Source organism: Manis pentadactyla, chromosome 3 (genome assembly GCF_030020395.1).
Source record: "Manis pentadactyla isolate mManPen7 chromosome 3, mManPen7.hap1, whole genome shotgun sequence".
In the NCBI taxonomy this organism is placed as follows: Eukaryota; Metazoa; Chordata; class Mammalia; order Pholidota; family Manidae; genus Manis; species Manis pentadactyla.
Window position 1 is genome coordinate 154,669,535 of NC_080021.1, and position 27,274 is coordinate 154,696,808.

Below are 27,274 nucleotides of genomic sequence, written 5' to 3' on the forward strand. Positions count from 1 at the left end.
CCAACAAGGAAGTAGCAGAGCTGATATTCAAACTCAAGACTTTCTGATTTCCAAGTCTGTACCCTTAAACGAATTCATGCCCTTTCCTCAAACTGATATTTAGTCAAATTGAGGATTCTGGTAATAGGGAAGGAACTGATATTCCTTGAGTATCAAATGGGTACCAGCCACTGTGTCTGGGGCTTTATAGTACTTTCTCCACAAACCTTCTCCATAACCCTATGTAGTAATTACTAAGTATGCCCTCAGCATTACCACACCAAGCTGAGTTTTAGAGAAGTGAAATAACATGCCCAAAGTCACAGTTCTAGGCAGTGACAAAGCCACCCTTCAAATCTCTGTTCATCTCATTCCAACATGATAGAATACTAGAGAATTCATAGTAATCTGCCTCCCATAGCAAATGGAGACATTACATTACTACGTTTCCTTTGGGTTTTGTTATGCAAGGCATATTTCTGTTTGTTCTTATGGAGATTAAATCTCTATCTCAATTAAAAAATAATACATAATACAGCAGTTTAATTTTAAATTACAGTATTCTATGATCAAAAAGATAATAACAAGTTTGGGAAACGTGTGCAGAAACTGGAACCCTCACACACTGCTGGAGGGAATATAAAATGGCGCAGTTGATTTTGAAGACTCTAAGGCAGTTTCTTTAAAGGTTCAACATACTTGACCCAGCATTTCTACTACAAGGTATATACTCAAGAGTACTAAAAGCCTATGTCTTCATGAAACTTTGCATGAATATTCACAGTATCATTAGTCATAATAGTCAATGAGTGGAAACAACCAAATGCTCATCAACTGATGAATGGATAAACAAAATGTGATGTATCCACACAATGGAATGTTATTTGGCAATAAAAGGAATGAAGTACTGATATATGGTACAATGTGGAAGTACACTGAGAACATTATACTTAGTGAAAGAAGCTAGTCATCCAGAAATACATATTACATGACACCATTTAGGTGAAATGTCCAGAATAGGAAAATCCATAGAGAGAGAAAGTAAATCAGGGGTTACCAGAGGTTAGAAGGAAGATGACGGCTGAAGAGTATACGGTTTCTTTGTGGGGTGATGAAAATGTTCTAAAATTGATTGTGGTGATGATTGTACTGCTCTGTAAATACATTACAAAACATTGAATTGTATACTTTAAGGGAGTGAATCATATAGTATATGACTTATATCTCAGTAAAGCTATTATACATTTATATTAAAAATATACCATGAAAAAAACCAGTATTATGCATTTCGTAGGCTCTCAGAAATATCTACTGAATGAATGCATTGAAGTATTTTATGACTACTTAAAATAATAGTAGTTCATTCATGTTTAAATATGTCTTTTAGGAGTAGACAGAGTGCTTACTTTCAACAGTGTTGCATGAAGTATGCCCCAGACTTAACTTTTCCTAGAATTGAACATTGAAAACTGCTGACCTCTGACAGGTGCTGAGATGTGAGCCTCCACAGGAAGTTTAGTAACAGCCCCTCCCTCTCCATGCCAACAGGGCCGACAATAGAGGAAGAGTCATCTAGGACCTGCTGACATTGACGATGCCACCAAATGTTAACTGGTCTCCCAACACCCACTGAGCCAAACTCAGATCTGCAGGGGAAGCTTCGCTGGACTCTGGGCCACCAGCTAATAAGGATGTCACTTGGGTCCTGGATCTGGAAAGATGAACAACCACCTTTCCTTGTTACTAAAGAAACTCCGAGAGCAAGTCCTGTTAGCTTTTATGTACTTATGAGCACATTTGAAGTCAGATGAAAGAGTGTGGAAAGAAAAAAATCAAATTCTGGAGTAAAGGTGGAAACCAGTAATTCAGGGTTGGAGGGCAGGGGACATGGAATAAATGGAAGTCTGAAATTGAGATCCAGCTGAGGAATTAGCCTCATGTGAAAGGCTCAAGAAAAGCCAATAAAAAAGTATCTAAATGCTGAGTACACTGAAAAAGAAACAAAATACAGTTATTAGTTGATTTAACAGCAAAACAAAGTAGCTCCACAGAGAAGTTTCTCATGAGTAGACAAGTCTAGAACGTAGCAGTGACTAGGCAATTCCCTCAAGGAATGTTTTTCAAGCCTTTCTCATCATGAAACAAAAACCTCCCAAGGGTACTTCAGAAAGCATGTATTTTTCAACTATACATGAGCCTTGGATTTCAGAAAAGTTTGTTCTGAAGTCCTTGTGCAAAATAAAGTGGGAATAAGGTGCCAAACTGGAGAAGACTTACAAGGCATAGAGGCACCAAGATGCCCTGCACTGACCTCTAGAATTCATATCACCAGGAATTCACTAGTGTTATATGGAGAACATTCAATTTGGGTTATAAGAAAGCATCCTTGAGTAAAACAAAACACAATTACCAAAACTGTAGTGTGTGTTCCCTGTGTAAAGGCTAGCTAGAACCTTTTTTAATTTTATTTTATTCCATTTCTAAGCCAACTGTGTGTGGTGGATATTTTACAGATGAAAAACAAACCATGGCTCAAAGAAATCAAGCAACTTTCCCAAAGTCATACAATTAGTACATGACAGGGGTAGGATTTGATTCTGGGTCTTCAAACTTCTCAACCACTATTTTCTCCACTACCCTATACCTTTTCAAAGTAAGACTATAATCAGTTTATCCAGCCATAAAAGAGTTTCTAGAATGAAAGACTTGACATTATAATAGAGAAGAAAGGTCACCATAAAACTAGCCAGACCAGAGGGAGAATACGAAGACAGTAATAGGACGGCAGCAGGCTTGGAACACCTGCAAGTCAGGGGCCCCTAGGACAAGGACTGTATGAAATACTAGTCAAAATAAAAACAGCAATAACTACCATTATATCTAGTCCCAAAAAACCTACAGCTTCTGGTTTATTTTGTCTTTACTTGATGATGAATGTATAAGAAACGAATTTGGGGATTTTAGAATGGCATATCCCTTAGAATTTACTTAAGAGCATCTTACTTAGACTGTAAGTATTCAAATGTGCTCCCAGAGTGGTCAATATTTGCCAATAAATTAAAAAATCATGAAGAAAAATACTTGTAACAGCTTTCAACTTCTCGTTCACAATTCACAAAATTGAGACCATAACAGAAGTTGTGGTTAATTCTGTCACTTATTTTTTTGTATTAATTCTCAACCACAAATCTTCCCTTAGGATTATTTTGGGACCGATTTTCCAAATGTTTCTTTCCCTGTCAAGAATAATAAACCCATCTGGCTAAGCTCTTATCACTACTCAATGACATAAGGTAATAGAAAAGGGAAACATCTCTGCACATGGGGGTCCCAAAGAAAGGGCTCTCTTTTGTTCTTAGAAATTTTTCAGAATATGTCACCAGTAATTGCCACCATATAGACAGCCTGCAAAGATTTCAGAAGGAAATGTTGGCTCTATTTCTATTTGCAACATTGGCCCATCAGTTATCAAGTGGAAAGAATATTTGACAGAGAGTCAGGTCCTTAAGTCTAATCTACTCTCTGCCACTAACTAGACAAGTACCCTTCCCCATGGGCTCTCCTCTCTCATGGCTGTAGGACTTTCACCTGTAAAATGAAGGGCTCAGAGTGGGTCATCCTTAAAGACCTCTCCAACTCTAGCACACTTTGGCCCCCAGCTCTGCCTGATAACCTGTTCTGGTAAGTCAAGTACCTGTTTCTTGGTCACGGTGCCATCCACAGGGTCCACATATTCAAAGCTGTCTGTCTTGGCCACAGTATAGATGTGGCTCCCCACAGCAAACTGCTGGCTGATGAAGGACTTGTCTGTGACCAGGGCCTCCAGGTCCCTCATGATGTAGTATGTTGTCTTGGGCTCTAGCCCCTCATAGTCAAACCTGGTGGAGAAGGGTAGGACACAGGATGAACACAAACCTAATCAGAGAACCAGCAATGGGGTGGACCTCTCAAGGTCATCTAATCATTGGTTTTGTTTTCATGGAAGAACGGCACAGAAAAGTAAATGGTCTTCCCTATTCCACGTGGCCCTTCCAACCCGTTCCCCACACATCAGCCAGAGTGATCTAAAAATCAAACCTCATCAGTCCTTTTCTTTAAATTCCTCCAAAAATACCTATCACGATGAGAATAAGACTCAAAACCCTAAGCACAGTCTATAAGGCACTGTGGGATCTGACCCTTCCCACCTCCTTGACTTTGATCCACTCTAGACCACAGGCCTCTTCTCCAGTCCTCAGAAAATCTTTGCCCTTTCTTGCCTTTGGGCCTTTGCTTTTGCTGTCTGTTCTCTCTATCTGGTATATTCTTTTCCTGGCTACTCAAACAGCTGGCATACTCTCTTCCTACAGTTTTCAAACTTAGTGCCACCTCCTGAAAGTGACCTGCTCGGATAGTCCATGTAAGGCGCTTCCCTCTGTTTCTCCTTCATCGCTCTTCATATTTTCTTTTGGTAGTTATACCAATCTATATTTACCTTATTTATACATTTGTTTACTTGTCTGTTTTTGCGCATGAGAACTATAAGCTCCAGGAGGGCAGAGACCTTACCTGTTTTGTTCTTTGCTGCTTCTGGTAAGTAGGAAGTATTTTGAAAGTAGTGGAATGAAAGATGGGAGGAGGGGAGGAGGGGAAGAGAGAGAGGGATCAAGGAAAGTGAAGAGAAAATGAGGAAAGGAGCTCGCTGTACCATAACACTCTGTTGGGAGACTGGAAGAAATAGCACAGTTGTTCCATTGACAAAAGTCCTTCTAGCCAAGAATATCAAATGTAACAATGGAGCTGGGAGGTGATTAGAGAAAAAAGACAAAGACTAAAAAAACACTGATATCATTTATTGTTGTGGGTTTAAATACCATAATGCATGCTAAGTAGTTGGCACAGTGCCAGACGCCATTGCTTAGGACTGTTAATTACTTTTATTTTTACTCACTACCGCAAAGAAAGGCCTAATGGCACACCAAGGGGGTCTGTCTAAGAAGAAAGTCCCAAGCAGCTGCTGGGCTGTCTGTATGCAGGGACAGGAAGTGAGTTCTCAGAATGAGCTGAAAGAAGGAAGATCTGAAGAGTTGCTGCTCCTTTTTCCACCCAGGATCCTTCCAGTAAACATCACGGTATTAGCCAAATGAGAATGTGAAAGGATACTATGTGTAGCAATGGGTCCCCTTCACCTATATCCCCTCTTATTCTCTCCCTCCTACACAAGGTCTGTGCTCTCTAGCCCTAGAAACAAAACAAGGAACTCAGAATATTCCTTCTCAGCACATGTGTGTTCTGAGCCTACATTCTCTTTATAGATAGCCTTTCAGGGAAGGTAAAAATCCAACCAAGAAAAAAGGAGCAGGGCTGTGGGATAAGAAGGTGAGAAGGAGGAGACAGAGAGGCATCAAAGGAGATTCTGAAGTTGAGAAAATTCACTAATGTGACAGAACACATTCAGTCTATGGCTGAGGTCTGCCCAAATGCTCATCTTCACACAAGCAAGTCCCAGCACTACCTACCCTCACTGCTACAAAATACCGCCTTTGACCAACACCACTGCCACTATCATTTTTCAAGGGAAGAAACCTTTAAATGGTGAATTCTTTCTGGGATCCACTCATATAAGGAAGCTCATCTGGGTTCTCAGATAACAACTTCAGGCTCAGTATTAGTTAAACCAGAATTGTTTTATTATCTCTTCCCCACCAAGAAAGCAGTCAGGCTAGAATTAATTTATTTCACAAGCTCCTTTCAATCTGCATTTGCTGGAGGGTAAAGGAAATGTTTACCTTCCATTCTACCTATTCTTTCCTCCCTTTTTCTTTATCTCTGTGATCTTCTGTACCAAAATCTGAAATATAACTCAATGTCCTACAAGAACTTCAAACTCAGTTGCATTATATTCTCTAATATGGTATTTGTTATGAAAAAAAGTAATTATTATGTAAGCTCTTGGCCACAAATAATGAACTATATTATAAATACACTTATGATAATGCCATGTCTTCAAAACATTGGCAGAAAGCTAGATAATCATTCCACAAATTATGAGGAACACATCTCTGTCAAAGTGCTCTCATTAAGCCAGAGGTTGGCAATCATAATATATTTTATCAGCTTGGGCTTTTTGGAATAGCTTCATGAATTAAAAGGATTTGCTGTGCCAATTAGCTCCTTGGTATGCCAAAAAAGCCCACAAGAATCAGGATTTTTTTGGCACTTACTAGAAAACAAGTTCCCATTTGCCTTGAGAGTCCTTGTTTTATGATACAATAAATAATTTGAGGTGGTTTGCAGACTATCACATCCTTAGTCTTCTGGACTAAACAGGAACCAAGAATATTATGGTATTGTCTACATTTCCCAGAGCACTGCAGTCTCTTTGATTTTAATGAGTGCTATTATCACAGGCTTCCTTATTCTCTGATATTTACCTAAGTAAATGACCTCTAAATAGAAGAAGCAATCACCTTATAAGGGAAGTCCAAAGCTTTCTTTCTGTCCCTCAAGTTCTTGAAACACTGCCAAACATCCAAAGTAGTTAAGTGTTCATAAGCAAAGCGAATGAGCCACAATCTCTGTTTTTAATACACAGAAAGCCTCTAGAAGTACGCAAGAATTTCTTTGCCCCTGTCCTCACATTCTCCACAATTAACATCCTTTCCTGCTCCCTCTAAACCATGGCTTCATACTAGGTACACATACCCAGCACATCTAGGTACACACATCTAGCAGGCTGCTTGAGACTCTGCCTCCTTACTCCAGTAACAGGAAAGTGACCCCCAATCTTAAGCTCTTAGCTGCTGACCTCTTCCCTTCCTCCTTCTCAGGGTAATATTTCCCTCTTCTGTACCTCCTTTCATGGAGACAAAACTGTAGCAAAATGGGGCTACTGAACCATATGGCCCCTTCAGAGGGCATCTAGGATATTGTTTGGACCATTACTAAGGAGGTAAGACAAAGGAAGGGAGAGGATTACAAAAGTACCCTGACCTGTTAAAACTTCTGTCTCCACCGCACTTCCTTAATAATTATGTGTGAAGAACCAAGAAGAAAGCCTTGGTTTAACTGCACAACTCCCATGGGTACCAAGGCGCCTTTCAAGGCTCTGAAGTTCAGATGCCCTCCTGGCATAGCTGCCCACCTTAGGGGCACTTACAAAAAGATTTATCGAGGGATATTACTGGGGAGGGAAAATTGTGCCCTCCAATTTGGTAGTCCTTGACACCTCCCCCTGCCCCCACAACCACCTATCAAGGATTATCCAGCTTCAGCTTGTATATTCCTCAGAACTTCCTAAAAGATGCCTTCTTCTTTAGGTTCTAGCCTACCAGATTGAGAAGCTTTGCTAAGAGTATTTTCACAGGGTCCATGCAGGGCCCCTGCCCCTTCTTACCTGCAATAGAAATGACGGCCAAATTTGGCCCAGTGATCTCGGACAATTTCCTCCACACTCTGCTTCCGGGCAGCCATAATGGAGAGCCAGACCAAGACAGCCCAGAGGCCATCTTTCTCCCGGAGGTGATCAGAGCCTAAGGAAGAAAGAAATACTCCACTGAGGATTTTTTCCTGGCGTAAAAGTAAGAGCTAAAGGAACTATGAAGACCAGTTAGCAACTGAGTATATTGAAATGGTTGGATATATTTAACTGTTGTATTAAATATATGTCCTATTAAATATTACACCTCCCAAACATGCAACTGAAATTCAAGTAACATAAAATAATGTAAAAAAATAAAATAAAATCCTGGAAGTTGTTGAAAGGATCAAAGAGCCAAGCTGATATCACATCTACCCACTGGTATCATTCAGCAAATATCTGGCGACTCTTACACTGTATCAAACATTGGTCTATGTACTAAGGATATAGCAGTGAACAGGACAGCTCTTTATTTATATCGGTTGAATTCAGGTACGTGGACATAGGAAGCTAGATAAAGAAAAGAACAATATGCATCAGATAAGGACAAGTACTATAAAAAAACTGGGTGATGATGTCACAGACCATAACAAAGACTGCTTTACCTAGAGTAGTGTAGTTTACCTAGAGTAGGGTTGAAAGGTGGCCTTCCAAAATACATGTCCACCAAGAACTTGTAAATGGGATTGTATTTGGGGAAATAGTCTTGCACATATAATTAAGTTGAGGATCTTGAGATGACATCATTCTGAATTATCCAGGTAGGCCTGAAATCCAATGGCAAGTGTTCTTAGAGCAGGAGAGGACACAGACAGGAGAAATACAGAGGAACAGTTTATGTGAAGACAGAGCAGAGATTGGAGTTACACTGCCACAAGCCAAAGAATGCAAGACCCACCAGAAATTGAAAAAGGCAAAGAAGGATTCACCCCCTGGAGCCCTCAGAGGAAGCATAGCCCTGCCGACTCCTTGATTTTAGACTTCTAGCTTCAGAACTATGAGAGAATAAATTTCTGTTGTTTTAAGCCACCCAGTTTATGGTGGTTTGTTATGGCAGCATTAAGAAAGTAATACAGGTAGTCTGGGTCAGCCCGACTAACGAGACAATATCAGAGCTGACATATGAGAACAAGACAACCATGCCAAGATCTGGGGATAAGCATTCCAAGCTCAGGGACAGAAACCACAAAGTCCCTGAGGGAGAAATGAACCGGAAAGCTTAATCCTACAGCTCTTTATTTTGAAAGAGAGGTAATTCATAGTGCAGCATTCACACCAACAAAGAGTGCAGGCTACAGGTAGCTTTCTGTGCAAAAACAACTCACAAATGTGTGGTTGGCATTTAAGCTTCTGTCTACTGGCTGTTTTTATGCTCTCTCTGAAGTGAATACAGCCCTGAATACAAAGGAATGTGTTCTAGTTTAAGAAATGTGGCCTGGTGGGAAAAGCATGGGGAAGGTTTTGAAATTAGGATTTGAAACCAAACTCTGATACTTCCCAAGTGTGTGAGATGTTATTGCAAAGTTGTTGGCCTTTCTGAGACTCAACTTCTCTGTAAAATGGGAATACTATCAACCAGTCTTTCTGAGTTGTTATATCAATTTAATCAAGTTCAGAGGGCAGGCTCTGCAGTCAGATTATTCATGTTCAAATCTGGTTCAGCCACTTAGTCTGTGTGACTTGCTGTCCTCATCTTCAACATAGGGACAGTAATGACCCCTGCCCCATGGGGTTACTGTCAGGATGAAGTGACTAAATACCTAAGTATATAGAATGGTGACTGGGATGTCACAAGTGGTTGTAGTCAATCTTGTTGGTCATCTATGTAGGGCACCAACATGGTGCTGATTCCTCAATACATACTTTGGGGCAAATTGTTCTCAGCTACTCATATAATTTTATCCTCTGATTCTAGCAATAGCAAGTCTTAAGAAAGGGGACTGAGGTCAAGAAGTAGACCATTTATTCTTGCAATAAAGCAATGAGAATAGACAACAGCACTCTTGGGTTTCAGGGCTTTGAAAACACAGAAAATCAAAAAGGGAGAACCCAGTGTCACAGGACTGTTTAAACTTTGAAAATGGGTTAAAACAACACCTTAATTAAGCATTTTGACAACTTCTCAATGAAGCTATGAACCACTTACTATTATTGTTACTTTTACAGTGTTAATTGTTAAATGTTTTACCTCAAAAAGAAAGAAATACAACCTTGGGAAGGTAGTAAACATATTTAAAAAGAAAAAAAGCATCAGTCTTTAGTTCTTCCTACATGCTAATCAATGGTCTGCTAATGACACCTTTAGATGTCTGGTTGCATTGCAACTACCTCTAGGTTAAGAGGACTCTGAGTATTAATCATCACACCACAGAGTATCTCTAGTCTCATCCACTCTTCACACTGCTACAAAAATGGAAGAAGTCTGGAAGATGCTGGGTTAGCTCCATGGCCAAGTGCCAAAAAGCAAGCCTAGGAAACCCTGCCCAGTGGGATAATTTCAAAACCCTTTGTCCTTTTATAGCTGAAAAATCACTTTTAGTTACTGGCTAGAGAAAAATATCCTTTTGTTCTAATACTGTGCTTTGCATACCTTGCATCTCCAGTTGGACTACATTACCCAGAGATTAACCATTAGATACTATTTACTCTGTGAGATAAGACATTATAATTTAGTGGTAGAGAGACATAAAGTTCTTTTAGCAATATTAAAAAACCCCACCTTGACCTTTTGTAGCCAACTACATAATAGATTGTTGAGTTTGGCTTGGGTATACTTGCCTACAAGATAAACATTTGCCAAGATTCACAATGGGCTGATAATCAAGTAAAATTAACCATGCTTTTTACATCTCTTTCAGGTGGGGATAGAGACAGTGATGACATTGCAATTACATAGATGTTTCCACTGAATGCTCATAGTATGCTTTGGAGGGAGTTTTGGGGATACAGCACTCTTTTTAATTACTCTTTAGGCAAATGAACTATAACGCCATCAGTGACAGGTAAATTAAACAAGAAATGCAGAAAACACAAAGATATCAAATGTTTTTCTAAAACCCCACTATAAGCCAAGTAAAAATGGAGGATAGAAATATTAACATTATATATGACAGGGATAATAGATTTTATATTAAAAATGTTTTATAGGTCAATAAGAAAATGAGGAACCCCAAGAGAAAACTGTGTGGAAGGACACAAATGAACAATTTTCAAGAGAAAAGTATTAATAGTCAAAAACATTTGAATGATTGTTCAATCTCACTGTGGCCAAAGTCCATAAAATGGCATTATTTAGGGGCTTTCAAATTTGCAAAGGTTGGATGGAGGAAGGGGAACACCCAGACAGCAAAGTACCAGTATAAATGTGTACAGTTTAACAGAATAATTTGGTAATAATGATCAATAGTCTTAAAATAGCAACCAGCTTTGGAACCAGCTATTCTCTTTCTTAACATTTAGTCAGAAAGAAAAAGAATATTCAGTATATTTCTGTAGAAAAAAAAAACATAGATATGTATATATGTGTGCACAGGTAAACAATAGTATATAAACCAAACCATTAACAAAGGTTATCTCTAAAATGGTAATGATGGAGATAAACAATACTGGTATAGTTTTTGAAGTTTGCTTCCTCTGGATTTTGTAGGCTGGTGGTGCATCCAGAGCTTGCCACCTAGTTGAAGACACTGCAAGAACTTTTACTCATATTCCCCAAACTTGTAAGTACCACTCATCTTGCCTTCCTCCATCCAGTCCAATCCAACCCAAAGTCCACTCAGACTTACTCTGAGCATCCAGAGAAGCAGCCATCCCCAGCCCAGATACCAGAAAGAAGGTGCTCAGCTCTTCCCTGCCACAGCTCCAGTAAAAATTAGTACAAAAAAAGGGTCTTTTTTTTATCATCAGAAATATCAGACTCAAATTAGACTTTGAATTCCCTCAAGCTTTAAAACCATATTACTTTGAGCTAGGCAGTACACCACTAAGTATAGTGACCTCACAAAAGAAAAGGGGAAAATAGAATACTCAATCATTTCAAAGGAATTTTCTTCAAATGGAAATCCCAGCATGGGCAAATCAACTCAATAAAACATCACACTCATTTCTAACAGATCAAATCATCTCAGACCAGGAAAGTCTAAAAACATCAATTAGGGAAATATAAATCATCTTGCACCTGTTGCTGACTGCAAGCTGGAATACAGCTTAGCAATTCTCTACCCAGGCTGCACATTAGAGTCACCAACAGAACTAATAAGAAATAACAATGCTCAGGCCCTGCTCTCAACCAATTAAATCAAAAATTTGGCAATGGGACCCAGGCATCGGTATTTGTGTTTTTTAAGTTCCTTATTCTCACAGGCAGCCAGGGCTAAGAGCCTCTGCTTTAGAAGAATACTCAAAATAGTCCTATACTGGGGGCAGATTGCTTAGGGCAATGAATCAGGCCTCTCCGTCTTTTTGTTCAAATTTGGTGTTAAGGGAAAGTGACCACAGGTCTCTAATTCAATGGATGCCCCGGCCTTGCTCAGGCGGATGGCTGTCACTGAAGTCAGCTTCAGATCATGGTTTCCCCATACCCTTTTTTGTCCAGAAAACTTGTGAACAGTTTTGCCAACTTTAGGATAATCAGCTCATCCCAATTTGCCTAGGACTTTCTCAATTTTAGCTATAAATGTCCCATATCTTAGGAAACCTCCCAGTCCTGAGCAAACCAGGATGGTTGGTCATCTGATAAGAAAGGACCCTCACTCAAACTGATTCTTGATGGTTTTTAGGATATGTGCGTGTTCAGCACTTACCATAGCATACATATTTCCTGGAGCCAGAAATAACAGAAATTATAGATACTTCCTCTTGATTTTTTGTTGCTTTATGTTTATTTTTTATAGTGTCTTTTTTAATTGAAGTTGATATACAACATTATATTGGTTTCAAGTACAACACAGTGATTCAACAGTTACACACATTATTAAATCCTCACCCCAACTAGTGCAGTTACTATCTGTCAATATAGAAGGATGTTACAGAACATTGGCTATATTCTCCATGCTGCACTTCCACACCTCATGGTAAGCAGAAGTCCCTTCTCCGTGTCTATGAGTCTACTGCTGTTTTCTTCACTTTATTTTGTTTTTATATTCCACAAATAAGTAAAATCATATAGTAAATCCTGAAAATGGCAGGGTTTTTTCTTTTTTATGTCTGAAAAATATTCCATTGTGTGTATGTCCCACTTTCTTTATCCATTTGTCTGTTGGTGGACTTTTTGGCTGCTTCCATATGTTGGCTTTTGTAAATAATGTGACAATAAATATAGGTGTGCATGTATCCTTTTGCAGAGATTTTGTTTTCCTTGGGTTAATTTCTAGAAGTACAGTTAGTTACTGCTTCATATGGTATTTTTATTTTTAGTTTTTTGAAGAACTTCCATACTGCTTTCCACAGTCTACATCATATGGATTTCTATTTTTAGTTTTTTTGAGGAACCTCCATACTGCTTTCCATAATGGCTGCCCCAATTTACATCCTCACCAACAGCATAGGAGGGTTCCCTTTTCTCCACATTCTCACCAACACCTGTTATTTCTTGTCTTTTGGATAGTGACCATTCTGATGGGTGTGAGGTGATATCTCATGGTGGTTTTGATTTGCATTTCCCTTATGATTAGCAATGTGGAGCATCTTTTCATGTGCCTGTTGGCCATCTGTATTTCTTCCTTGGAAAAATGTCTGCTCAGGTCCTCTGCCCAGTTTTTAATCCAGTTATTTGGTGTTTTTTTGGTGTTGAGTAGTATGAGTTCTTTATAAATTTTGGATGTTAACCCCTTGTCAGATAAACCATTTACAAATATATTCTACCATACTGCAGTTTGCCTTTTTGTTGTTGTTGATGGTGTCCTTTGCTGTACAGAAAGCTTTTTAGTTTAATTAGTCCCACTTGTTCATTTTGACTTTTGTTTCCCTTGTCCAGGGAGACATATCCAGAGAAAAATTGCTCATACTTATGTTCAAGAGATTTTTGCCTATGTTTTCTCCCAAGAGTTTTATGGTTTCATGTCTTATATTTAGTTCTTTAATCTATTTTGAGTTTACTTTTGTGTATGGAGTTAGACAGTAATCTGGCTTCATTCTTCTGCATGTAGCTGTCCAGTTTCCCCAACACCAGTTATTGAAGAGGTGGTCTTCTCCCCATTGTGTCTTCATGGCTCCTTTACCATTTATTAATTGACTATATAACCATTGGTTTATTTCTGGGTTCTCTATTCTGTTCCACTGATCTATGGGTCTGTTCTTGTGGCAATACCATACTGTTTTGACTACTGTAGCTTTGTACTATTGAAGTAAGGGAGTTTAATACCCCAGCTTTGCTGTTCTTTCTCGAGGTTGCTTTTGCTCTTCATGGTCTTTTGTGGTTCCATATGAATTTTGGTATCATTTTCTCTAATTCATTGAAAACTGCCATTGATGTTTTGACAGGGATTGCATTGACTATGGAGGATGAATTGAAGAGTTAATGGAACTGGAACCATGAAGACCCAAGAAGAGGATTTTTATGCAACAGAAACATTCCTCTCACTCCAGGTAGGGCTCTTTTTCCCAGTACATGGGTTGATAGTTTATAGTGGGTCCAGAAAGGAGTTTCAGTTTTCAGTCTTTACAAGGAAGCTCTTGGGGATGTCAATCACAGCACTTCTGTGCCCTGGCCCCACCTAGATATAATCACAAGTGTGCACACAGACTGTTTCAACTAGCCTACCAGAGGAATTGCTCTCTCAGCACAGGTAATACAGTCATCACAGACTCCTCGCATCACATCTGCTACCCAGCCATATTTATACAAACTGGTCTCAAGTAAGAGAAAGAAATGTGGTAGAACAGTAATAATATGTAATCCACAGGTAGTATGTGCTTCTTTCTCTGTCCTAGAGATTGGACAGATATAAAAACAGCCAAATGTAGAGTTAATGAGTATCTAGATAGGAAATGGACTAAAGTTTTCCTTTATTTTACCTTTTTAAAAATATACATTAAGATAATTGCATAAATAAAAGATAGTGAGTCCCTGTTTACAGATGACATGATATTGTACATAAAAATCCCTAAAGAATCCACTTCAAAACTACTAGATCTAATATCTGAATTCAGCAAAGTTGCAGGATACAAAATCAATACTCAGAAATCTTTTGCATTCCTATACACTAACGATGAACTAGCAGAAAGAGAAATCAGGAAAATGATTCCATTCACAATTGCATCAAAAAGAATAAAATACCTAGGAATAAACCTAACCAAGGAAGTGAAAGACCTATTCTCTGAAAACTATAAGACACTCATGAGAGAAATTAAAGAAGATATCAATAAATGGAAACATCCTGTGCTCATGGATAGGAAGAATTAATATTGTCAAAATGGCCATCCTGCCTAAAGCAATCTACAGATTCAATGCAATCCCTATCAAAATACCAATAGCATTCTTCAATGAACTAGAGCAAATAGTTCTAAAATTCATATGGAACTACAAAAGATCCCGAATAGCCAAAGCAATCCTGAGAAGGAAGAATAAATTGGGGGGGATTATACTCCCTGACTTCAAACTCTAGTACAAAGCCACAGTAATCAAGACAATTTGGTACTGGCAAAAGAACAGTCCCATCGACCAATGGAACAGACTAGAGAGCCCAGATATAAACCCAAGCATATATTGTCAATTAATATATGATAAAGGAGCCATGGATATACAATGGGGAAAAAACAGCCTCTTCAACAACTGATCTTGACAAAACTGGACAACTGTATGCAAGAAAATGAAACTGGATTATTGTCTAACACCATACACAAAAGTAAATTCAAAATGGATCAAATACCTGAATGTAAATCATGACACCATAAAACTCTTAGAAGTAAACTTAGGCAAAAATCTCTTGAATATAAACATGAACAACTTTTTCCTGAATGCATCTCCTTGAGCAAGAAAACAAAATAAAAAATGAACAAGTGGGACTGCATCAAGCTAAAAAGCTTCGGTACAGCAAAGGACACCATCAGCAGAACAAAAAGACATCCTACAGTATGGGAAAATATATCTGTAAATGACATACCTGACAAGGGGTTAACATCCAAAATATATAAAGAACCCACACACCTCAACACCCAAAAAGCAAATAACCCTATTAAAAAATGGGTGGAAGATATAACAGACACTTCTCCAAAGAAGAAATTCAGATGGCCACCCAGGCATACGAAAAGATGCTCCACATCGCTGATTATCAGGGAAATGTAAATTAAAGCCACAGTGAGATATCACCTCACACCAGTTAGGATGGCCAACATCCAAAAGACTAGAAACAACAAATGCTGGCGAGAATGCAGAGAAAGGGGAACCCTCCTACATTGCTGGTGGGAGTGTAAACTAATTCAACCATTGTAGAAAGCAATATGGAGGTTCCTCAAAAAACTAAAAATAGAAATACCATTTGACTTGGGAATTCCACTCCTAGGAATTTACCCAAAGAAACCAACTTCTCAGATTCAAAAAGACATATGTACCCCTATGTTTAGGGGTGGAAATGGCAGCACTATTTACAATAGCCAAGATATGGAAGCAACCTAAGTGTCTATCAGTAGGTGAATGGATAAAGAAGATATGGTACATATACACAATGGACTACTATTCAGCCATAAGAAAGAAACGAATCCTACCATTTGCAAAGACATGAATGGAGCTAGAGAGTATTCTGCTCCGTGAAATAAGTCAGGCAGGGACAGACAAATACCAAATGATTTCCCTCATTTGTGGAGTATAACAATGGAGCAAAACTGAAGGAACAAAACAGCAGCAGACTCGAGAAAACCCAAGAATGGACTAACAGTTGCCAAAGGGAAAGGGACTGAGGGGGGTGGGGTGGGAAGGGAGGGAGAAGGGGAATAAGGATCATTACGATTAGCACACATAATGGGGTGGGAGGGCACAGGGAAGACAGTATAGCACAGAGAAGACAAGTAGTGACTCTATAGCATCTTACTACACTGATGGACAGTGACTATAATGGGGTATATGCCGGGGACTTCATAATGAGGGGAATCTGGTAACTACAATGTTACTCATGTGATTGTATATTAAAGATACCAAGAAAAAAAACTGAAGGAACAAAATTGCAGCAGACTTACATACTCCAAGAAGGGACTAGCAGTTACCAAAGGGGAGGGTGGGGGAGGGTGGGTGGGGAGAGAGGAAGAAGGGGATTGTGGGGTATCATGATTACTGCACATGGTGTGTGTGAGGTCAAGGAGAAGACAGTGTAGCACTGAGAAGACAAGTAGGGACTCTGTGACACCTTACTACATTGATGGACAGTGACTGCAGTGGGGTATGGGGAGGGACTTGATAATAAGGGAGAATGTAATAACCACATTGTTTTTCTTGTGAAAACTTCATAAAGTGTACATCAATGATAACTTAATAAAAAATAATAATAAATAAATAAGAGATAGCGAAACCTATTCAATATTTGTTCAACAGCACTGTTTTGCACTCAATCCTGAATTAGGATGTACATAGTTATATCTGAACTACAAATGAAGGAAGATGAATGGCCCTAAAAGTGTTATAAACTGTATAACTATTAGGGGAAATAAAATGTCCATTCACAAATAACTGGAGAATAAATCAATAATATAAACCATGAGACAACAGAGCACAGAATGTCTGTTCTCAAGCCTGTAAGAATTTAGCATAAATAAAAATCACTAAAGCTGGAACATAGCATACTGCATGAATAGGTAATTGTCAGCAACCCCACACACATGGAATAAATTAATAAAATAAATGACAACTACTTAACAGTGTTTAAAATTTTAAATCTGTTCACTAACACAGGTTTTAGGAAGGAGTCTTCCTAGAAACTTTGTTAGCTATTACTTTGTGCAGATAAGTACATGATTGAAAATATCAAAACTTTATTTTTAAATTTCATATAATTCTGATTTTACTGTAATTCATAACATCTCTCCTCACCTCCTTTCAACTGGTCTATATTTGTGTGGCTTTTTTTAATGAATCTTCCCAAATCCTGGGACTAGTAAAACCCAGATCTCTAGAAATATGCCTATTTCAAGAATGATAAAAATAAAACCAATAATGCTAAGAAGAAATGCCAAAATGGAAATTGTTTCTTCCTTCCTTCTATGTATCCACCTTCTATCCATATTTTCAGCTTTCCTTCCATCTTGCCTTTCTTTTCTACATTCCTTCGTTCCATCCATTCTTCTATACCTCCATCCATCCTATAAGCACTTACTCAAGGCCTGCTATATATCATAGAAATAGAACTGAACAAGATAGACATGGCCCCTGTCCTCAGGACATTTGCAATTTCTGCATGGCAAGCAGAGGGATTCAGCTTATCTAAAAAAGACTAGGAAGATACTTGAGATATCCTGTGACATGGAATATGCACATACTCTGGACTTCTTACTTTTGTGCTGGAGATGGGGCAGGTGTAAAAATAGCAACTTCAAGAGCACCAGCCTGTACTTTAGAGTATACAGTGGAAAAAGTTGATGTGACAATGACAAATAAGTAGTGCCAGGAAGCCTGGGTGTAATTCCAAATTTTCAGAAAGAGATGGATATATAAAAAAGGCTTAGCAATGCCCTGGCACACACTAAATGCTCATTTAAAAAGATAAGTATTACCAAAGAAGAAATGCAAGTCACCAACAGGCACATGTAAAGAGGCTCTACATCGCTAATTATCAGGGAAATGCAAATTAAAACCACAATGAGATATCACCCCACACCAGTTAGGATGACTAACATCCAAAAAGACAAGGAACAACAAATGCTGGTGAGGATGCAGAGAAAGGGCAACCCTCCTACACTGTTGGTGGGAATGTAAATCAGTTCAACCACTGTGGAAAGCAAATATGGAGGTTTGCCAAAAAAACTAAAAATAGAAACACCATATGACCCAGGAATTCCACTCCTAGGAATTTACCCAAAGAAAACAAGATCCCAGATTCAAAAAGACATTATGTGCCCCTATGCTTATCACAGCACTGTTTACAATAGCCATGATATGGAAGCAACCTAAGTGTTCATCAGATGAATGAATGAAGAAAATGTGGTACATATACACAATGGAATATTATTCAGCCATAAGAAAAAAACAAATCCTACCATTTGCAACAACATGGATGGAGCCAGAGGTTATTATGCTCAGTGAAATAAGGCAGGTGGAGAAAGAGAAGTATCAAATGATTTCATACATTTGTGGAGTATAACAACAAAGCAAAACTGAAGGACAAAACAGCAGAAGACACACAGACTCCAAGAAGGGACTAGCGGTTACCAAACGGAAGGGTTGGGGAGGGTGGGAGAAGGGGATTAAGGGGCATTATGATTTGCACACATAATGTAGGTGTGTCACCAGGAAGAGAGCATAGAGAAGACAAGTAGTGACTCTATGGCATCTTACTACACTGATGGACAGTGCAATGGGGGAAGGGGGCTCAATAATATGGGGGGGGGGGCTCGATAATATGGTGAGTGTAGTAACCACAATGTTGCTCATATGAAACCTTCATAAGATTGTATATCAATTATCAATGATACTTTAATAAAAAAATAAAAATATAACTATTATTATTATGAAAACTCAACAGAGAGCAGTTTCTTGAAACAATAAACATTATTGTATTGCCTGATTTTATTTGACAAATACATATGGCCATTGACATAGACATTCAAAAATATACAAGCAGTATTAATACTCAAGATGATGGTCAACCTTGGAGCACTTCCAGGCTTTTAGAAATAGAGCAATTCTTCGGTATTATGGGATAAACTCTGGGCTGTGACAATTCATACACTCCCTAAATGGTATGACTTCATAGAACACATCGTCATTTCTTAGAAAACAGTCATGGACACTGTATGCCAAAAAACCTCAAAGTTTTTGGTTTTTTAGCTCTTAGGTTTACTATTTTAGTACATCTCTTTTCATGTATGGGAACAAGTCCAGTTTCCTTTAAATTTAGAACTTTAGAAAAGTAGCCAGAATGCCATTTAAATGAACAGTTTTTGTCTACTTAAATCTAAAGATTTATAAAACCTTCTTTCTCTCTATAAAGCAGTTTCCAAGGCCCTTCCCAGAAGTGGGTGAATACCTGGTCCTAGCACAAAAGATGATTTGGCTTCTTGCATGACCTTAGTTCTTTAACACAGCAATAAATACAGGGTTTCCTATTGTCCAGGACCTGGACCTTTCCATAGGAGAAAGCCTGAACTCTGATCCTTTCACCAGCTTGTTACCCTGGAAAGTTCTGGGAGCTCAAGAAGTCAGCAAGGGAAATTTCCATTCAGGATATAGCCTACTCATCTTGGAAAAAAGGTTTGGCATTCTTGAACCTGAGGCAGATCCATATTTTCAAGGTTTCTTGGCAATCAACTACGCATTCCTAGTTGCTACACAACTCCATGACCCAGAGACATTAAAAAGGGCCTCCGCTCGAGAAACCTTGGATACATTTTAGAAGCATCTCCCCTGTCTCAGGTCTAAAACCTCTCTATCGCTCTATTTTCTCCTCTTTTAATTAGTTCATTTCACTCTGAAAAACCATATCCCAAAGTAGATAGGGAGCTCCTATAATCAGCTGACATTTATAGGTTGGAACTGAGAGTCAGAGAGACCACATGGTGAGGATCTTATAACTGTCAGCCTCACATTCCCAGGCCCTGAGACCACCTGGACCAGACCTGATGTGGCATTTCACACACACTCTTTCTACTATTTCTTTGGGAAATTATCCCAAAGATAATTCCTTTGGGAACCATAATATAGCCTTGAAATGCTGTCATTATGAACAGCTGAAGTGTTTTTACTGCAATCTGTTTTAGCATGACCATAAATAAAAAATAAAAATACTGGTTATCACTGGAAAATGTTACTACTCCTGACTATACATGAGAATCACACAAGGATACTATTTAAAATGCAGATTCTCAGGCTCTACCCTCCCAGGGATTCCAAATAAGGATTGGACAGAATATCTGTGTTTTTAGCAAGCTTTCCAGGCAATTTTGATATAACCAGCTCAGTATCTCTCCAAGAACTGGCATTAATAAAGCCCAGTACAAGAGCAGGATGAAGCCTCTTTCTTTTTCCAAGACTAAGTGGTCCAGTTCCTCAGGCCTTCAATAGTCATTTACTGCTGGATGCTTGGGAGATGGAATTAGTCCTTGCTTTCATCAGAAAGACTGATCAGCAGAGTGGAAAGCAGTATACACCACAGGGCAGGAGACCTGTCTTTCAGTTCAACCCTAATTTAATTCAGGTGGAGGCCTTCTCCAAGCTCTGAGGACCTGGGTAAGTCCTGTAACTACTTCTTGGTCTGGGGTTTTGTCTGTCATATCTGGCTAATGTCACCTGAACCCAAAGGATATGGAGGAGGCAATACCTTTAGGGCTCTGTATGTTGAAAAATTTCTTATGTTCCTTGAAAGGAATATGATAGACAAATATAACAGAGAGATATATTAAAATTTCCTTCTAGCCCAACCTACGTGTTGCAATCAGCATTACTGGCTGAAAGCAAAGTTTGCTGAAAAGTGTCTGTAAGCACACTTCCCTCCTGTGCAGACCATGGTTTACTATTTCCAGTTGAGTTAAGTCACCATCTAAGCTGGGCAGTCAAAGGGCTTTAAAAGGGGTCCCTCCTCACTCGTATTTCCAGTACTGTTTCTCGACACTCACTCCTCTACATTATATTCTAGAAGTCAGCAAACTTCAACCCATGGGCCAAATTTGGACTTAGGCCTATTTTTGTAAGTAGATTTTTATAGGAACACAGCTATACTCCTTTGTTTATGGCTGCTTTTGTGCTACAGTGGCAGGGTTGCATAACTGTGAAAGAGACCATACATAGCCTCTTAGACTGCAAAGCCTAAAATATTTACTATCTGACCCTTCACAGAAAGTTTGCTGACTCTTTCTATAGATCAGTCTTTATCAGACGTTTTTGACCATTATCCACTAGAGACATTTTATAATGAGACTGACTTAGTATACACATATACACATAGATACCTGTGTGCATATTTACAAATACATGTTTCTCAAAATAACATTTACCTTCACTCAATGTAATGCTTTCTGATAGTTTAGTCTATTAATTTTTTTTAAAAGCTGTTCATGACATAGAAATCTCATAACTCCAAATAAGTCTTGAGTCATATTTGGAAAACTGTTTAAGAAAAATTCAATAACTACTTATAACGCATGTCCCCTGCTCTCTCACCTCTCTTCCTTTCTTCACATTGCTCCCTCCATCTGACAAGGCCCTGTCCTTTCATCTCTATGTACATAAATATTTCCCATTCTTTAAGAACTAGCCCAATTTCCATCTCTTCCATGAAGTCTTCTTTGAACCTCCAGTCCCAAAGCATTTTCTCCTTTTTCTATCTCCTATAGTATTTTTTCTATTCCTCTGTTGTGGAACTTTAAAGTTCAAACACTCACCTGTGCATCTTTCTAATTACATACCTAAAGATCTTGAGTCTTAAGGATATGGTATTACTCATTTTGTATTCCACTGAATGGTAATTCAGTACAGTGCCTTGTCCTATGTAAGTACTGAATAAATGTTTATTAACTTGAAAAAAAATTATTAGTAAGTATGTAATATGGTATAAACATGTAATATTTTATCTCTTCATTTTATCTTTTCATTTTAAAGACTATAAATATATGGTATACTGCATGCACTCAATAAGTGCTTATAAAGATAGAGAGGAAGGGATAACCTGGACTTACCAGCTTCCATTCCAGTTTCTAGATTTGTTATTTTAACTACCCACAGGCAAAATTATTAACATAGACAGTATATAATCCCTGAGTTTTGGAGTCACAATCACTGGTTTACACAAACAAAAATGCCAAAGAGGAAGGAAACTAATCTATTTGTTAGGGCCTCAACAAAGAAAAGGTATCATAGGTTTGACTGTCTGAAGCAGAGCTGCCATCCATATATTCTGGGTTCAAGCAGTAGTGATTGAGAGAGCTTGATGTGGTTTCTCTTTTTCCATGGAAGCAAAGATGCATTCCATCCTTCTAGACCACCAATGGTAATGCGGCTAGGGTCTAACTGATTTTGGTTAAGAGAAGAAAAGTCCTCATGAGATAATTCCTTTGAGAACCATAATATAGCCTTGAAATGCTGTCATTATGAACAGCTGAAGTGTTTTTACTGCAATCTATTTTAGCATGACCAACTAGGATTTATTCTTGGGAATTCAAGGACAGTTTTCTATTAGCAAATGAAACATATTTCACTACATTATCATAATAATGGAGAACAAACATTTTTATATCACTAGATTCTGAAAGGGCACCTCATAAATCCAGCAGCCATTTGTAATAAGACTAAGTAAAATGACCTGCAAAGGAGAATGCCTGAACTCTGATCCTATCACCAGCTTGTTCTCAATATTAAAAAGCAATCATCAAAATAAATGGTAAAATATTGAATCCATTCCCATTAAAAATCATGAACCACCACAATTATTATTTAATATTATTTTGAAGACTATAGCTAATGCAATAAGAATATGAAATAAAGAGTACTAGAACAGAAAGCACAAAGAAATCTTTAAGTCATAGGTTATATGACTGTATACCTAAAATAATCCCAATAGAATGTCATTTTTAGAAAAGAAAATTAATATAAAATGTGCTAAGGTGGTTGTAAACCAGAGGAAAGGCATATCCATCACAGCTTCTCTTTATATGAGCACTAAACAAATTAGAAATAAAAATGAGGACATCAACATTAAAATCAAAACTGTTAAAAGCACTATAGGACATATGACCCTGTTTTTTCAATGAATAAATTAGAAAGAAAAAATGTGGAAGGGAGCAATTAAGGATAAAAGATACTTAAGAAGATATCAACCAATTAGAATGTAAGATCTTTTGGATCCTAATTGAAAAAAAGCTATTAAGGGTGGGGGGGCAATGAGAGTAGGAGAAATTTTTTTTAATTACATTGGAGTTCCACTTCTGCACTTCTGTTTAGGATATGGAAATATTCAGAAGAATGTCACTCCCATCCCAGTAATAAGAAAAGTCTAGGAAACCTACAAAATCTTAACTTTTCTTGAACTCATTAGAGATCTGATGTCACAAGCAATAAAACAAATTCCAAAGAGTGGCAAGCCCCTCCAAGGAAAAACAGGACACAGAACTATCTCAGCTGTGGCAGAACACAGGAAAAAGAAGATGCTTCCATAATAGTGAATAAGGATTCACATCAGAGTTTTAAAAATTCTCAAAGACTGAGAATAGGCTATCATGTTGGTTTAAAATTGTCTGGAGTCCCAAATAAAGGGAAATACTTCCAAGTTCTTTCCCACAGGCCTCCACTGGGTACTCACAAGAATGACTGGAAACAGAGAGGGAGACTTAGTGATGCTGGCATGCAGAAGCTGATCAGCTGCTACTGAGAGACAAGCACGAAGCTGTTCCAGTTCCCCAAACCTTTCTTCTATGGGAAATAAAAGCCTTAGGCTCCTGGATATACGAGCTGCAAACATTTTCCTCCCAAGGGCCCAGACAAAGATCCATGGCTACTTGAATAAGGATTGAAGTAAAAACCCTCTGCTCCTGGAGAAAGGGTAGGAAACCTTATTGGGCCCAGAATCCTACACCAATACTAAGCAGAGGTCTGCAGCCACTGAGGAAGGATCAAATACCTGGTGATAGAAGCCTGTTTTGTATCACAAAAATGCAGTAACTGCTAAAAGCTGCAGATGAAACAGAAACAATGAAAAATCTCCAGCATCCCATCCTCATTTTTGGCACATCATAAAAATATTCCATGTCTGGGGGAAGTTGAGGCTTGTGGTACACTACAGACTGTAACAGAAACAATAATATCCAAATCCAGCAAAACCAGAAATAGAGTTATACACACTGAGAAGTAAGTGACCAGAGGAGGAGCTGGAGTGGGTGGATGAAGTAGGTGAAGGGGACAAATAAGCACAAAATCTCAATCATATATAAAGTAGTCACAGGGATGAAAGTAGAGCATAGAGAATATAGTCAATAGTTCTGTAACATTTTATATTGACAGTAACTACACTACTTGGGGTGAGCATTGAACAATGTATGCTACTGTCAAATCACTGTGTTGTATACTTGAAACAAATATAATATTGTACATGAACTATTCTTCAATTAAAAAAAAAAAACTGTGAAGGCACTATACTAGTCCAGGAGTAATTTTGAGCAGGCCAGTTTGCTTCAATATGTGATCTAGTAAGTGACTTTTAGAGCTACTTGGGAAATGGAAAAGCAGTTTTCTCCAAATTTCCCAGAATTTGAACTGAAAGAAGAGTGGCTGCTTGAGAACATATCAGAAGATGTAAATGTTTAAGGCCTTGAAGTATTTGATTTTGTGACCATAATTCTATTCTGATAGTGATAAAAATGGAGTTAGGCCTTATTTACCAACAGCTTTTGACACCAGTAACAATTGACAGTGTTCCCAAGAACAAATTCTTCTAACATGGGTCTTCATGTTCAAAAGAACTCCTCACAAATACTATTTATGAGCTACCCTTTTTCTGTGTTTTGTGCAAATTATAACCACAGGTTACCATATTTCATTTTTCGTTTGAAAACCACATGTATGTTAGTGAAAACATTAAGGTAAATAATTAAATGGGAGACTTTAAAATATTTAGTACCTGTCCCTATAAATGGAAATGCCTGGCTTACTGCTAGTAAGTTGAAAATGTAACTTGTAGTTAATCTCAAAAAAAAAAGAAAGAAAGAAAGAAAGAAAGGAAGAGTAAATCATTGCTTCACCAAAATATACAGAGTTAGAGACGAACCAGATAATGGAACTATCAGACAGGGAGTTTAAAATAATTATGATTATGTTAAGTGAGCTAATGGAAAAAATAAACAATATATATAAACAGATGAAAAATTTCATCAGATTAATGAAAATTATAAAAAAGAGCCAACAAGAACAGCAAGAAATAAAAAATACAGTATCAGAGATGAAGAACCCCTTCCCAAGGCTCATGAGCAGACGGACACAGCTAAGGAATTAATGACTTAAGATATGCCAATAGAGATGATCTAAAGGAAACACAAAAGGAAAAGAGTAAACAAAACCAAACAGTACATATAAGAGCTCTGAGACAACACATGCTCACAAGTCATCTAATATATGCATAATTGGAGTTCCTGAAAGAGAAGAGAGAGGATAGGGAAGAAGAAATACATGAAAAGATAATGGCTGAGAATTTTCTAAAATTAATGAAAAACAAACAACAGATCCAAGAATCCCAGAGAACTCCAAGCAGAGTTTAAAAAAAAAAACCCAGACACTTTATAATTAAATTGTTGAAAACGAAAGATAAAAGAAAATACTGAAGACAAGCTAAAGGCAGGTGTTGGGGGGAATTTCAATACCAAGGAACAGAGATAAAAATTAGAGCTGACTTCTTCAAAACTATGCAAGCTTGAAGACAATGGAGTGACATCTTTAAAATACTGAAAGAAAGTATTTTTTAACACTTTAGGTGTGATAATGGTACTGTGGTCACATATTTTTTCTCTATAGCCCTTATAATTTGAAGATTCATTCTAGGGATTGCTTCACAATAATCAGGGTAGGAACAAAGCAAGACTGACCATGAGCTGATGATAGTTGAAACTAGGTGATAAGCACATGGGAACTCAATATGATATTCTCTCTACTTTTAAAATTTTTTTAATTATTATAATAGAAGAAATTTAAAAAGCGGGCAGAAGAGGTGAGTGTATCATAGCACATATCTCATCAAGTTTCTTGGGTTTTTGTGGGTTTTTTTCTGCTTCTAATTAGCTTTTCCTCCAGCTTGTGATTCACAGTGGGCTCACAGGTCTCCAGACTGGAATCAGAGTGCTACAGACACCATTCCCTATTCTATCAACCCAACAAAGCCTACCTGTGCCAAAGCTCTCTTCTCCACAAAGAGAGCACCGTCCTGAGTCCATCAGGTTTGAGAAAAATCTCCATCCAGCTGGGGTCTCATATACAGGGACTTTCATTGATTTGGCCACTCTGAAAAATAAAATTTGAGGCAAAGTTAATTCATTTATTTCCTTTCCTTTCTCTTCTCAGCACAGAAGGATGTCTTTAGGATCTATTAGTTACATGACTAGATTTCAACATCCTGAATAATGTTGATTTCCAGGATGCTGAGCCATAAAATAGAGAATTCATTCCAATGGTTCTCAATCTTGATTTCCCATAATAGAGGAAATATTAAATTAATATATAGATATTCTCACATTTGTGTTTCCTTTCTATAAGTGTCCCTTTATCTTTGTGGTAAGGTCCTACTTGGGGATGTCCAAATCTAAATTAAGATGGTATTTGAGTATAAATAATTTGGAGTTTTGTTTGAAAGTCTCTACTAAAGATAAATATATACATGTCCTATGAACCAGCAATTCAATTTCTAGAAATTACTACTGATATATGATGGGTCCCCCAACAAACCCTCCCCTAACTGAAGCTTTACCCCAAGCATGCATGTACACATGCACACACATATTTCAGGATTTTTAGGAGTGGAATGTCATGCTACCATCTGCTAGGACTGTTGGCTGAAAGCTCACAGATGTAGCCCCCACTCTCAGCCTATGTGAGATGTCTCACTCAAAATCAAGCTCCCTTCCCTGGGTCAATCCAGATCCAATGACTGGTAAATGAGGAATGTATAAAGGTCTAGCCTCCTTTTCCCCACTGGCACAACCCTGTAGGGACATTTCCACTCCAGAGCTCCCAAAAGGTTGGCTGAGATCTTTTTTTGACTGCATTGCATTCCAGCTTCTCCC

At 38.1% G+C, this 27,274-nt stretch overlaps 1 protein-coding gene across 1 annotated transcript in view; it reads right to left on the reverse strand.

The window, feature by feature from the left end:
- Positions 1-27,274, reverse strand: part of PGM5 (phosphoglucomutase 5) — a 185,128-nt gene that overhangs the window by 49,648 nt on the left and 108,206 nt on the right. The window contains exons 7-9 of the mRNA XM_036928441.2: positions 26,380-26,495; positions 7,355-7,490; positions 3,674-3,857 (exon numbers count right to left, since the gene is read on the reverse strand). Of these exons, the coding sequence (XP_036784336.1) occupies positions 3,674-3,857; positions 7,355-7,490; positions 26,380-26,495 (436 nt within the window). The remainder of the gene's footprint in view (positions 1-3,673; positions 3,858-7,354; positions 7,491-26,379; positions 26,496-27,274) is intronic.